This window comes from Podarcis melisellensis (assembly GCF_964234715.1).
Source record: "Podarcis melisellensis genome assembly, chromosome: 7".
Classification (NCBI taxonomy): domain Eukaryota; kingdom Metazoa; phylum Chordata; class Lepidosauria; order Squamata; family Lacertidae; genus Podarcis; species Podarcis melisellensis.
Genome location: NC_138539.1, coordinates 65,994,761 through 66,009,169, shown reverse-complemented (window position 1 = coordinate 66,009,169; position 14,409 = coordinate 65,994,761). Strand labels below are relative to the sequence as shown.

The window sequence follows — 14,409 nt, the reverse complement described above, 5'->3', positions numbered from 1 at the left end:
GGTACACCGGGGGCAAGGGAGGCGCATGAAACTGAGGTTTGCTAAATCTAGTTCTACATCCAAATCGTCCCATTTGTACAGGAAACCATGTACAATTCCAATGTAAATGTATTTGAGGAACTGACACATTTTTCTGAGGTTTTTTTTAAAAAAAGAACTGACTTTCTGGGCATAATGTGCAATCCCTAGCTGCTTAAATATTGAAATCCATTTGTTCTATTTAGTTTCTCCCTGTAATGGCTTAATAATTGGTTCCCATCATGCTAGCTGCTTCCTCTTTACAGCTCCAAGTAATATTCATGCAGGTGAATCAGCCAGCTAGAGCCTTGGTCTGGGAAAAGCAAGGTTCTTTAATGACAGAAATTCACTTTTCCATTTCACCTGAAGAACCCATAAGCCATGGGGAAAGCAGTCGTGAGATTTATAGCAGAACTGGGAAAGATTTCAGATGAGCGACTCCTAGGCTTGACTCAGAACAACAGCATTCCTTTTAGAGGCATATCCTATTTGTATAGCAAGACTGGGATGCCAATACATTAACAACACCCTTCTTTTTCCCCCAAAAGACAAAATCAAGAATCTTCTGCCTAAAGATTCGGTTGGTGCTCAAACAGCACTGGTCATAGTAAATGCCATTTACTTCAAAGGAAAGTGGGAGAAAAGATTTGAGAAAGCAAACACTACTGAGAAGCCTTTCAGACTGAGTAAGGTACGCATGTGTTAATAAAATAAAAGGTGTGTTTTTCCATGAATATGACACATTCTGCTGGTATCAATTCTCTGTAAAATTATTCAGAGCTCTGTGCACAAGGAAAACCACTAAATGTTTATATTAAGAGAGAGAATTGTGGGTTTATTCTTGGTTTGAAAGTGTTGTCGTTAATTGAGTGTATCTCTTGAAAAGCTACAGTGCAATTCTAAACATGTCTATCCAGAAGTAAGTCCTACTGATTTCAATGAGGGCTTGCTCCCAGGTAAAGTGTGTTTTAGATTGTGGCTTTATTCTTATTAAACTTACAAAGTTGCTACTGTAATGAATTCTGCTTAAATCTGCCATTGTGACTTATGCCTACCTTATTGCTACTAATATGATGGTGAAACTTGGTTGGGGGGGAATAAACATGTGATGATATAGCACTCTGAATTAAAGTGGCCAGGAGCAAAGCAAAATATAGTGAAACAAGTAGGATTCAAACACAGAAGGACTGTGCACCAGCAGATGCTCTCATTGCTATCCAAAGAATTACCAGCGCAGCAGAAAACCCTGATGTCACCCATTCAACCACACTCCCTCTGCACCTTTTGGACTAATCTAAAGCCACCTCAGATTGCCCAGGGCTGGATCTACATCGCCCTGTTTAATGTTATTAGAATGATACCAGGTATATCATTCTAAAACAGGGCATACTTGTAAATCAAAGTGTTTCTTACCTTGCTTCGGCCCAGTATACCTGAAGGAGCATCTCCACCCCCATCGTTCTGCCCGGACGCTGAGTTCCAGCGCCGAGGGCCTTCTGGCAGTTCCCTCATTGCGAGAAGCAAAGTTACAGGGTACCAGGCAGAGGGCCTTCTCGGTAGTGGCGCCTGCCCTGTGGAATGCCCTCCCATCAGATGTCAAAGCGATAAATAACTACCTGATATTCAGAAGACATCTTAAGGCAGCCCTGTTCAGGGAAGTTTTTAATCTGTGATATTTTAGTGTATTTTTGGTTTTTATGGAAGCTGCCCAGAGTGGCTGGGGAAACCCAGCCAGATGGGCTGGGTACAAATAATAAATTCTTCTTCTTCTTCTTCTTCTTCTTCTTCTTCTTCTTCTTCTTCTTCTTCTTCTTCTTCTTCTTCTTCTTCTTCTTCTTAGCCCCCCCCCCATCAAAACACTGTCTCCCTACTGCTGGTTGTTCTGTAGTGCCACCTGGTGTCCCATTTTTAATAAAACATTATGAACATAAAAAGTAGAGTGTCATGTGTCCAAATACGTTAGGAAAACCATTCCTTAACGTTAAAAACCATGTGTGTAGATCTGTCCCAGGTTTAGATACGAGTGCTTGTTTTTAGTTTTTCAGTGCTGCCCCCTGGTGGAAACAACACTATTCCATTGTTCCCATTCTCATAACAACCGCCCCCCCCCCGAAAAGTAATGAGGGGTGGGGTGGGAAGTTGCCCGTGTTTGAGAGAGAAAGGCCCTTTATTTAGTTTTAATGCTTCAAGCTTCTTGGTCTCTGACACATCTGAATGGCAGTTCATTTCAGTTGGGAAAAGGATCGCATGTGTTTTTTATTACAGACCCAGTCAAAGCCTGTGCAAATGATGTTTCTAAAAGGTACATTGCCAACCTTCTACATTGATATCCTGAGGGTTCGTATTCTTGAGCTCCCATATGAGAACAATGATGTCAGCATGTTCATCATGCTTCCAGACGACATCGAAGATGAGTCGACTGGTCTGGAAATGGTAAAACACTTGCTTTCATGTCTCCAGAGACTGTTAGACATTTCATTTCATCCCTAAATAAATCAGGGGTGGGGAAATCTGTGAGCCTCCAAAATGTTCCTGGACAACATTTGGACAGAGATGGTGGGGTGGGGTGTTGTAGTTCACTAGCACATAAAGGTAAAGGTAAAGGTACCCCTGCCCGTACGGGCCAGTCTTGACAGACTCTGGGGTTGTGCGCCCATCTCACTTAAGAGGCCAGGGGCCAGCGCTGTCCGAAGACACTTCCGGGTCACGTGGCCAGTGTGACAAAGCTGCATCTGGCGAGCCAGAGCCGCACACGGAAACGCCGTTTACCTTCCCGCTGGTAAGCGGTCCCTATTTATCTACTTGCACCCGGAGGTGCTTTCGAACTGCTAGGTTGGCAGGCGCTGGGACCGAGCAGCGGGAGCACACCCCGCTGCAGGGATTCGAACTGCCGACCTTTTGATCGGCAAGTCCTAGGCGCTGAGGCTTTAACCCACAGCGCCACCTGCGTCCCTTCACTAGCACATAGAGGACCACAATTTCCTCACCCCTGATTTATATAAACAGAGATAGACACACAAAACATTGTCTGATTTTCCCCGCATTGTCACATCCACCTCCATACATTTAAAGCACATGACTTTGAGGCATTTTCAAAGTAAAGGAAGGATTGAACATTGATTAATAAGAGTACACACAGAGGCTTGAACCAGCAAGACTCTGGGAAGGGTGCGTCTGTCCACCCTTCAGCCCAGGTCCACAACCTTTCCCAGTCTTCAAACATTATTTTATGTCCCACATCACTTGCCTTTTCTCCTTGCATCACATTACCTAGCAAAGTAAACAGCAGGCGTTGTTTTGAAAGCCCTCATAACTTTGTGGTGAGAAGAGTTACTGGTTGTAGGGTTGTTGTTTTTAAGAGTCACTTTTGTTTTCATTTTGCTGTCTAACTTGCTTTATTATACGACCACAGCTGGAAAAAGAACTAACATATGAGAGATTGTCGATATGGACGAGTTCGGATATGATGCAGAAAAGGAAGGTGGAGCTTCACTTACCAAGGATCAAACTGGAAGAGAGTTTCGACCTCAAGTCCACCCTAAGCAGTATGGGGATGAAGGATGCTTTCATTCCAGGCCAAGCTAACTTTTTGGGAATGTCAAAAAAAGGCGACTTGGCTTTGTCAGAGGTGTATCACAAGTCCTTTGTGGAGATCAACGAAGAGGGCACTGAGGCAGCAGCTGCCTCAGCAGCCACCATTGTAATAAGGTCATCTCAGAAGCCCATAAAATTTGAAGCAAACCATCCTTTTATCTTCTTTATCAAGCACAAGGCAACAAAAAACACCCTCTTCTTGGGCAGATTCTCTTCTCCATAGAATGTGGTTGCCAATGTAATGAACCAACCAGTACCTCCCATGGTAAACACACCCTCAAAAATAAAAAATGCATAAGAGAACTTCTTGCCCTTCCTGCCAAGTTGATGTTGACACTGGCTTTGCCTCTCTTTCTCTCCTCTGCCAACAACCGTTTTGTGTCATGCCACACGCCCCATAGCAGCCATTTTGTGAATGTCGCCATAGCAGTTTCTCAAAATTCCAAATGTCCTCATTGGCCCAAAAAGGTTGTCAATCTGAGTATAAATGGTTAGGAGCAGGCTGAAATGCCATAGGCCTCACATTTAGGCCTAATGCTGTTTTAGGCATAACCTATATAAGCTTTTCTGCCTTCCTTCTGTTGCCCAAATCTGTCTCTGTACATGACAAGAGTGTGCAGCATCACATTCTTAATTCTTCCCTAGATGTAAAACATGCATTTTAAAGCAATAAATTAATTTTTGAAAATTACTGTACTTTTCCATGTATTGGATGAGCTTTTCTTCAGATAAAAGAATCTCTCAAATTGGGGGCCCTCTAATACATGGGTAGTGCTGAGTGGGGACATGGGATTGGTCACTGGCATGGAGCATTTCAGCGGCAATTTTGCCTGATGATTGGTTGCTGCATCAAGGGCTGCTCTTAATTTGGTCTGCCTTGTCAACTGAGCAGGTGATTTGCGGTTGCTTTTCGCCTGTGGGCAGAAGATTTATGTCTTCTGCGGGGTGCGCAACTGTTTTCGTTGGACCGGTGGGTCCAACTCTCCCCCCTCTCCCAAAACAGCTTAAAAACTGTGGGCAATCCTCCCCCCAAAAAGCTCAACAATTCTGGGCAATCTCCCCCCATTTTCTAAATTTTGAGTCCACCAAAATAGGAGGCGTCTTATACACGGAATGTGGTATGTTTCCACTATGCATGGGGGCGTGTTATACACGGAATGTGGTATGTTTCCACTATGCAGAACAATAGTGTTTTCAAACGCTTATCCTCTCTCCCTGTGCCACATGACATGGAGTACAGCCCACTTGCATTAAAATAATTGACAACGCTCCTATTTATTTTTTAATATATATTCATCATCTCACCAGCTGGTTAGCGCAAAGAAAGAGCAATTAGATGGAACCTGTTCCAAACTGGAGGATATATTACAGACCATAGCTGTCAACTTTTCCCTTTTCTTGCGAGGAATCCTGTTCGGAATAAGGGAATTTCCCTTAAAAAGGGGGAAATGTTGACAGCTATGTTACAGACCAGTTGAGACAGTATGCTGCACTTGGGAAATGCATGCAAAATCCAGAGGCTTCTGGGAGAAAGTCCTTTGACAAGTTCTAATTGACTCAAGTCTCTGCTCTGCAGAAATGGTTCATATTCCTATACATATTTTCTTCAAGCGTCGTGATCTGAGTTCTTCTTCTCTTATGGGCAGGACACCCAAATCCCAACAGTTCTCCGGAATAGTCTGCAGTTTAATCACCACATACCCAGAGATTCCTCTGAACTGTACAAGCTTACCCAGTCTTTCCGGAGAATATTGCAGTCCTCAAAAAATCAGACTGGATGTTCCCATCCTTCACCCAGCATGTCCGGGGAAGATATATTTCAACACTCACTATTGCCAGAAGGATTCAAGCCTGCATATCTATAATATACACCTCAAAGAAACCGATCTCACCCTAAGATCATAGTGGTTCCTTGGTTTACAGAAGTACGTGTGTCGTCTCTTTTTTCAGGTTGTATTTTCTAGGGATCAATTCCATTTGTTGCGAGACATTCGTGTTCATAGAATAACCCTAGGCTCCCCGCACACACAACCTCTCTCACCACCAAGGAAATGCAATAAATCAGTGTTATGTATTGGGTTTAACACATTTTATGTTACAAGGTGCATTCTAACCAATCGCAGAAGCGTTGGTAGACGAACACATAGCTGTCAACCTTCCCTTCTTTTGTGGGAAATTCCCTTATTCCAACGCCATTTCCCGCTGCTATACCGGATTGTTAGATATCCCGTAGACTGTCCCCGGGACAGGTGAAGCTGCTGATCCTTTATTTTCGAGGCTGCTGATCCCTTATTTTCAAATCTGAAAGTTGACAGCTATGGACGGACGTTCTAATGGCAAGTAAGCGCATGCTCTTTCAACTGTCAAACTGTCAACGGTCAGTTCATGCTGGGGATTGTTCAGTTTATACGTCAGATTGTTGTGTTGTTCAGTCAGTTTGGTTCTTGTGTTCCTATGAGTGAGCTGTTGTCACTGACAAATGCTGAATAAACTTACACTTCCTTGGGCTTCTGACTTTTCCCGAACATTTAACAATCAGCGAATAGAAAGAGGATCTATCCAAGCGACGCTGACACTAAGTAAAAGAATATGAGCTTTACTCTATAAACTGCATTGTTTGTATTAATGTCAGGCCCCCCGGGTTTGCGCAGCCAGGCGCCGCTACTCGGGAGTAAGCCTGCGGGGATTACTTCTGCTGCGCCAACAACCAGCGCGAGCAGGGCGCAATTGCGCTTTCGCAGCGCCACCTTCCTGCTCCGAGAGGCTTCTCCGTTTCTGGAAAAAGCAGGCGGCAATGGGGGAAAAGGCGTGCCGCCCGGCAAAGGCAACGGGCAGCGGCTTCGTCTCCTCCTCCTGGGCATGTGCGAGCCGTTCTGCACATGCTCAGTGGCAATGGAAGCCGGCAGCAAACTTGGGGGCTCGAAGCTGCGGCTCCTTCCCCTCCCCACCCTATTAGGTTCCCGGATAGCGGCTGAGTCAGGGGCTGAGTCACAGGAAGGAGCGCCTCCCCTGACTGGACGGGATGGTTTCGTACCTCCTACTCGGGTTTCCCGTCGCCACTCGGTGCCTCTCTTTGCTCGCAGCCGGAGCCCTTCCTGCGATCCGTGCGTAACAGCCGCGCGCATTTCTCCCGGTACAGTCCTCTTCTCTTTGGGTTGCCATTTGTACCTGTTGCGTGTCCTTTAAAAGAAAGGGGGGGTCCTGATGTTATCTGGGACTTCCTTTGTTGAGGAAGTAATTAATCTGGGAGGGTCTCAGGGTGTTGTCACCTGTGGGACCTGCACTTCTGTGCACACTTCTGTCCTTTGAACAGCTGCACGACACAGGCAGAAATTTAATAGGTGCGGCTTTCTATACTGTGTTTCTCTACTGGGAAAGGCTTCACCTTCTGGATTTCTGCCTGCTGCACTCAGCTGTTAGCGCACAGGAGCTTTGCAAGGGGGGCGGGCAGGAGAGATATTGTATACTTCCTTCCCAGTCTTTAGGAATAGGCAGAAGGTAGCAGAAGATGTGAATTGCACCCACTGCTACACCTTTCAAACTGAAGCAGGTCTTGGCCACATTCTCCCCACCATCTGTAAAAGCATCCAGATTCTGTCCAGAAGAGCACCCAGAGTACTTCAACAAACAATCCCTCTTCCCTGGGGACTTACAGTATTGTGTTAGGGTTCGGTTTGATGAAGTGAACATGCAACCAAAGTTGTTGAGCTTTTTAGGATGGAAGTTGCTGAGCTTTTTAAGGATTTTACCCCAGGACATAAACTGCCACAGGGGCCGCATCAGGCCCCCAACACAGACTTTGGACTTGCCTGCCCTAATGCATATTGGTAGAAGGAGTTTTGAAACATTTGTACATCTTAGCATCAGTTATAGCACAATATAGTTATAAAAGCATCAAACAGGACTTAATGCAAGCTTGAACCCGTCCAGGACTCGGTTTATCAAACATAGACTTAATTGCAAAAGTCAGGCTATTCTAGCTGTTGGCGTGCTAACTTAATTCTGCGACCTGAGGCTTTAATAGTCCTGTTTTTGAGGCTAGAATTATGCAGTGGGGAGGGATAACGATGCTTTCCCTCCCTCTATTTCTTTTTACTGTATGTCCCAGAGGGGGTAATGTGGCATGTAAGATGCAATAGACTTTTAATTTAATGCTGATCTTCTTAGAAATCAAGTGAGGGCAAATGTTATTCTCCTCCTGGGCATTTTTGCAAATTACTGTTTGCTGGTCATTGCTTTCATCTAAAGAAATGTAGCATGTGATTGACGGTTCCTCTGTGGGCTGAAGCCCCACCACCTGAAAATGGTGGGTGGGTGGCATTTTGGAGAGCATTAAAATGGTCAAAAGTAGGAATTGCAGGTTGATATGTCATTAGGACGCGGGTGGCGCTGTGGGTAAAACCTCAGTGTCTAGGGCTTGCTGATCGCATGGTCGGCGGTTTGAATCCCCGCGGCGGGGTGAGCTCCCGTCTTCCGGTCCCAGCTCCTGCCCACCTAGCATTTCGAAAGCACCCCTAAGTGCAAGTAAATAAGTAGGTACCGCTTTATAGCAGAAGGTAACGGCGTTTCCTTGTGCTGCGCTGGTGCTGGCTCGCCAGAGCAGGTTCGTCACGCTGGCCATGTGACCCGGAAGTGTATTCGGACAGCGCTGGCCCCCGGCCTCTTAAGTGAGATGGGCGCACAACCCTATAGTCGGACACGACTGGCCCGTACGGGCAGGGGTACCTTTACCTTTATGTCATTAGGACACATGTGTGGGATCTGAACACAAATGCTTAGGTTTGGGTTTTTTCTTGTAAAAGTGACCTCCGAGCGGACAAACTGGATGACTGTCTCCTCTGTGCTTGTTTCGTAGGTTATAAGACATGGACCGCCTCACTGCAGCAAACAGTGCCTTTGCCCTCAATCTGCTCAAGAAGCTAAGTCAAAATGATAACACAGCGAACATGTTTTTTTCTCCTTTGAGCATTTCTTCTGCTTTGACGATGGTTTCTCTGGGTGCGGCAGGGAACACTGCAGCCCAAATGACAAAGGTATATCCAGATAAATACTATTAAGAGGAGGGGGAAGCTTGACTTTTGACTCCATGCATGGTGCTTCCTTTTCTTTGTAGCAGGTCAGGCTGAAATATGCATTTACAGTATTTCACTCTCTTGTTTGCTGAAAGGCATGGATTTTTCAACTGATACAGTTTTTAAGGAGTACGTAGATAAATGTCTGTATTTAAATTACTCTACTGAACAATATCCATTAACCATTTATCATCTTACAGGTGCTGTCTGTGACCAACGATGTCGAATTTCACCAGGGATACGAAAAACTTATTTCTGAAATCAACAAGCCAGACACCAAGTACTTGCTTAGGCTAGCCAACAGGCTATTTGGAGAAACATCCTATGAGTTTATTTCAGTAAGTTACACGGTTTACAAATATGCTAGAGAACAGGAAGTGGTCTCTGTTCAGATAGTGAACCATATTCTGTTGCAGATCAGAAACGCAGCTAAGCACTCACTATCCCTTCTGTACTTTCCAGTAAAACCTTCCATCAAACTGAAAGGGACATTTGAATTAGCAGCAGTGATCAGCTTGAGTTCAGGTGGCAGGTTGTACCAGCCAATCTAATAATAATAATAATAATAATAATAATAATAATAATAATAATAATAATAATGATAATAATAATAATAATATTTATACCCTGCCCATATGGCTGGGTTTCCCCAGGCATTGTATGCAGCTCCCAGCAGAACATTAAAACAGATGAAAACTACAAACATTAAAAACTTCCCTAAACAGGTCTGCCTTCAGATGTTTCTAAAAGTCATATAGTTGTTTATTTCCTTGACATCTGATGGAAGGGCGTTCCAAAGGGCAGATGCCATTACCGAGAAGGCCGTCTGCCTGGTTCCCTGTAACCTCACTTCTCGCAGGGAGGGAACCACCAGAAGGCCCTCAGCGTCCGGGCTGAACGATGGAGGTGGAGACGCTCCTTCAACTATACAGAGCCGAGGCTTTTTAGGGCTTTAAAGGTCAGCTCCAACACTTTTGACTTGTGCATGGAAACATACTGGGAACCGATGTAGGTCTTTCAGGACGGGTGTTATATTGTCTCGTCGGCCACTCTGAAGATGCACCTCTTTACCCTATGGCCTATGTGTTTTCAGGACCCAGGCCATTGCTGTGACTTTTTAATATATGTAATACGTACAGAATTTTAAATTGTTGTAATCTGCCATGGGACCTGGAAGGCAAAGTCCCCCAGCGTTTGCACAAAGAGTTCACAGACCAGCACTGCGGCATTTCCCCATCTGTTTATGGGCCTTTGAATCCAGGCCATTATAGAGAAATGTGTGTTAATTTTATGACATGCTTGTGAGCTTCCAGGGACAGAATGTTAGACTAAGAGGAGCTTTTGCTAGATCAAGCCAAGAGGATAATTACATTAAAAAAACAACTGTAATACAACAGGTAGTTGGCACTTTCCAAAGAGTAACCAAATTTGGAGACAAATAAGTATTGCTTACATAACGTTTTTCCTCCATAGAGGAATAGAAAGAGAAAACACCACATTGGAATTCATTATCCACCTGCATTGAGCAGAACTGATACAGGGGCAAATCTTGGTAAGAATTTAGCATCCTGCATATGGACCTTTCATGTAGGATTCTCATATATAAGAATAAGACAAGGATTGCTATGTGTATTCTTCAGCAAAAAAAGTTTGTTTGGATCCGGTTCAGTTTATCTGTTTTGGCTGATAGGAATCTATTGCACATGCCAGGACCTTTTTCTTATCAACTGAAGTAAAATTAAGCATCTGCATACGTGTTTCACATCTTTTGGTATCTGAAAATGGAAGAAACATCCTTCTCTTCCTCTCTTTTCTGTGGGACAAAACCTGAATGAAATCAAAGTTTGTTTGTATATGATATATACAGATCCATATATAGCTTTTAATTCTGAAACATATTTGTTTAAGTCATTCATAGACTCCAGCCAGAAATTCTATCGAGCAGGTCTAGAGAAACTAGACTTCATTAAAGAATCAGACGATTCCAGGAAATACATAAATAACTGGGTGGAAGAGCAGACAGCAAGTGAGTAGCAAATTCTTGGGCTTCCATATTGTCTGAGTTTTACTTCTTAAAATATGAGTTTGTGTCTGAAATATATGTTCTTATTAAAACAGCTCTTTAATCCCTCTTCAAGGTAAAATCCAAAATCTGCTCGCCCCAGGAATAATTGACTCCAGTACAAGGCTGGTCTTGGTGAATGCTATCTATTTCAAGGGAAACTGGGCAAATCAGTTCCGCAAAGATCTCACTGAGGAAAGGCCGTTCAAAATTAGCAAGGTATGAGGTGGGAAATAATGCGAAGCACATCATTGACCACACAGTCTTTATCGGTTTGTTTGTTTGTTTGTTTTGAAAAGTTTTTATTGTTAAAATAATTCAGCATTAATACACATATTGTGAATATACAAACATACATTTCATACAATCCTTAAAAATATTCAAACATACCTACATTCAGTCCCACGGATAATTCCTTTTCCCATCTCCATCCACCATCCCTCACCCCACCTTTGTATTAGACTTCCAGTCTACTCAATTGCAATTTCTTTCCACTTCTATTACTTTCTTTCACACATCTTTAACCTAATTTCATGCTTCTTTTTCTATTACACATTGTTATCCATCTTATTTAGTATTTGAGTATTTAAAACGGAACTTGTTTCTTCTAATAGGAGTTCTGATTTTTCAATATGGTTTTGCAAGTATCCTTTAAACACCTTCCAATCCCTGTCTATCTTCTCTTTTGAGATCCTTCCGATTTCTCCCATTGTTTTGGATATATTGTAGTACTCCAATAATATTTGGCAAGCCACTCTATTTTTGTCGGTATAATTAAATACACACATTCTGATATTTAGAGTGTTCCCTCCTGTTTTTTTCTTTCATCAGTTGACCAGTTGGGATTTCCTTTCCCACCATGTCCTAAGGACATTCTTTTGCAGAGACAATGGAGGATGAACAGTAAACAAGATGCAGAGCAGCTCAAGAAATAGAAAAGATTATATGCTTAAAACGAAATTCTTCTCCATTTGCAGAATGAAAGCAAACCGGTGCAGATGATGTTCAAGAAAGCTAAATTCAACATGACATGGATATCGGAACTTCGCACCAAAATTCTCGAGATTCCTTATGTTGATAACGAGCTCAGCATGATCGTCCTGCTTCCTGATGAGATTGCAGATAATTCTACAGGCCTGGAAAAGGTGAGGCATTGTTGCTGAGAATAAAACCATCTAAATTCTCGCCCGTAAAAATTGCCCTTGTTGGTTGCTGTACATGACGAGAGCATGATTCTTGCAGCTTCTACGTGATTCTTCCAAGTGCCCAGTGTAACTTATTATATTGTTGGCATCTGTCTGTCTCGAGAGACAATGGAGTCTGCCTCCAGGGGTGAAGTCAAACCACCACGCCAGCAGCGCCAAAGTGACCTCCCTGGGGTCAGTGCCGGATTTACGTATAAGCTAAACAAGCTATAGCTTAGGGCCCCACTCTCTTGGGGCCCCCCAAAAATGTAAAGAAAAAGAACTAGATGTACATTTCCAAAATATAAAATATAAAAGAAATAAAATAAAACCTACATATAGCAACAGTATTTTGTGTTGTATAGGCTCCTATAATGTAAGTAATGGGTCCTGCCTGCTCCCTAAAATATCACTGGTTTGCTCATTTCTATATATATGGTGCCTGCATTCTGCATGGGCAAATGGCTTTAGATACCTTTTAGGTCCATAAATTACTATACAGTGGTACCTCGGGTTAAGTACTTAATTTGTTCTGGAGGTCTGTTCTTAACCTGAAACTGTTCTTAACCTGAAGCACAACTTTAGCTAATGGCGCCTCCTGCTGCCGCTGCACGATTTCTGTTCTCATCTTGAAGCAAAGATTTTAACCTGAGGTACTATTTCTGGGTTAGCGGAGTATGTAAGCTAAAGCATATGTAACCCAAGGTACCACTGTATAATAGTTTGAAGAATTTTCTTCATTCTTTCAGCTAAAATATAGGTATTTATATTTAATTTTATAAACATTGTTTATAAACATTGTTCAACATGCTGACAGCTTCTAGGAGCCACAGGTGAGAGCTGAGTTCAGGGTGGGAACCAAAGGTGGATAAATTACCCCAGAAGGAGCAATATATGTGTAATATAGCTGTTTATATTTCTATAAGCATAATTAAGTCTGCCAGTGTTCTGTCTTATTCAGAAAGATGGAAGGCATAAAAAGCAAGTTGAGCAGAAAGGAATTCTACTCGGACAGACAGGGCAATTGTCAAACAAGTTTGTTTAAGTGATGTACATGGAGTCATTTGACTCACCGAGAATCCAGTGAAAATGGTTTCATGTAAGAAATGTGAGGATTTATATATGCAGCCAGGATTTCCTTTTTTCCTTGAATGCCTCGTGTTTGTCTTATTTTAGCTGGAGAGAGAAATGACCTATGAGAAACTCAAGGATTGGATTAACCCTGAGATGATGGACCTAACTGAAGTTGAGCTGTCTCTACCCAAATTTAAACTGGAGGAAAAATACGACCTGAAGCCTGTTCTGAGGAGCATGGGAATGGCTGAGGCGTTTGACCCAAGCAAGGCAGATTTCTCCAGGATGTCTCCCAACAATGACTTGGTTTTGTCTGAGGTTGTTCACAAATCCTTTGTAGAGGTAAATGAAGAAGGAACTGAGGCTGCTGCTGCTACTGCTGCTGTTATGAATAAGCGGTGTGCTAGGATTGTGCCCTGTGTCACAGCCGACCATCCCTTTCTCTTCTTCATTCGGCACAACAAAACACAAAGCCTTCTCTTCTATGGTAGATTTTGCTCCCCCTGAAGCAAGTTAACTTCTCAGGAATGTCAAAGAAAAGTGACTTGGCATTGTCAGAGGTGTATCACAAGTCCTTTGTGGAGATCAATGAAGAGGGCATTGAGGCAAAGAACCCACTAGTACCTCCCATGGTAAACACACTCTCAAAAATAAAAAATGCATAACAGAACTTCCTTCCCTTCCTGCCAAGTTAATGTTGACACTGGCTTTGCCTCTCTTTCTCTCCTCTGCCAACAACCATTTTGTGTCATGCCACGCGCCCCATGGCAGCCATTTTGTGACTGGCGCCCATATGCAGTTTCTCAAAATTCCACATTTCCTCATTGGTCCAAAAAGGTTGGCAATCTGAGTATAAATGCTTAGGAGCAGGCTGAAATACCACAGGCATCACATTGAGGCCTAATGCTGTTTCAGACATTATCTCTATAAGCTTTTCTGCCTTCCTTCTGTTGCCCAAATCTGTCACTGTACAGAAGTGTGCAGCATCACATTTTTTCTTTGGATGCCGAGCTGCAACTCGACATTCTCTAAATGCCAGTCATCATTGTCTGTAAAACATGCATTTTAAAGCAATAAATGTAGTTTTGAAAATTATGTTTCCACTGTGCAAAACAGTAGTTTTTAAAAGCTCTTATCTTCTCTCCCTGTGCCACATGACATGGAGTGCAGCCCACTTGCATTAAAATAATTGACAACCCTCCTATTTATTTATTTTATATATTCATCATCTCACCAGCTGGTTAGTACAAAGAAAGAGCAATTAGACTGAACCTGTTCCAAACTGGAGGATATATTCCGGACCAGTTGGGATAGTATGGGAAATGCATGCAAAATCCAGAGGCTTCTGGGAGAAACTCCTTTGACAAGATCTATTAGACTCAAGTCTCTGCTCTGCAGAAATGGT

The 14,409-nt window shown here is 43.1% G+C and overlaps 1 protein-coding gene and 1 long non-coding RNA gene across 2 annotated transcripts in view; both read left to right on the top strand.

Annotated features, from left to right (window-relative positions):
- The window catches only part of LOC309374815 (uncharacterized protein), a 36,010-nt gene extending 22,403 nt beyond the window's left edge, over window positions 1-13,607 (top strand). Inside the window, exons 14-23 of the mRNA XM_081919995.1 lie at window positions 567-709; window positions 2,284-2,451; window positions 3,431-3,833; window positions 6,245-6,745; window positions 8,473-8,645; window positions 8,885-9,022; window positions 10,593-10,710; window positions 10,823-10,965; window positions 11,724-11,891; window positions 13,107-13,607. Coding sequence (XP_081776121.1) covers window positions 567-709; window positions 2,284-2,451; window positions 3,431-3,833; window positions 6,245-6,745; window positions 8,473-8,645; window positions 8,885-9,022; window positions 10,593-10,710; window positions 10,823-10,965; window positions 11,724-11,891; window positions 13,107-13,511 — 2,360 coding nt within the window. The 3' untranslated portion in view covers window positions 13,512-13,607. The remainder of the gene's footprint in view (window positions 1-566; window positions 710-2,283; window positions 2,452-3,430; window positions 3,834-6,244; window positions 6,746-8,472; window positions 8,646-8,884; window positions 9,023-10,592; window positions 10,711-10,822; window positions 10,966-11,723; window positions 11,892-13,106) is intronic.
- Window positions 13,608-14,028: 421 nt separating this feature from the next.
- Window positions 14,029-14,201, top strand: LOC309373873. Its single transcript, XR_014170260.1, has 2 exons — window positions 14,029-14,119; window positions 14,170-14,201. It is a non-coding gene; the product is annotated as an uncharacterized lncRNA (long non-coding RNA).
- The last annotated feature ends 208 nt before the right edge of the window (window positions 14,202-14,409 follow it).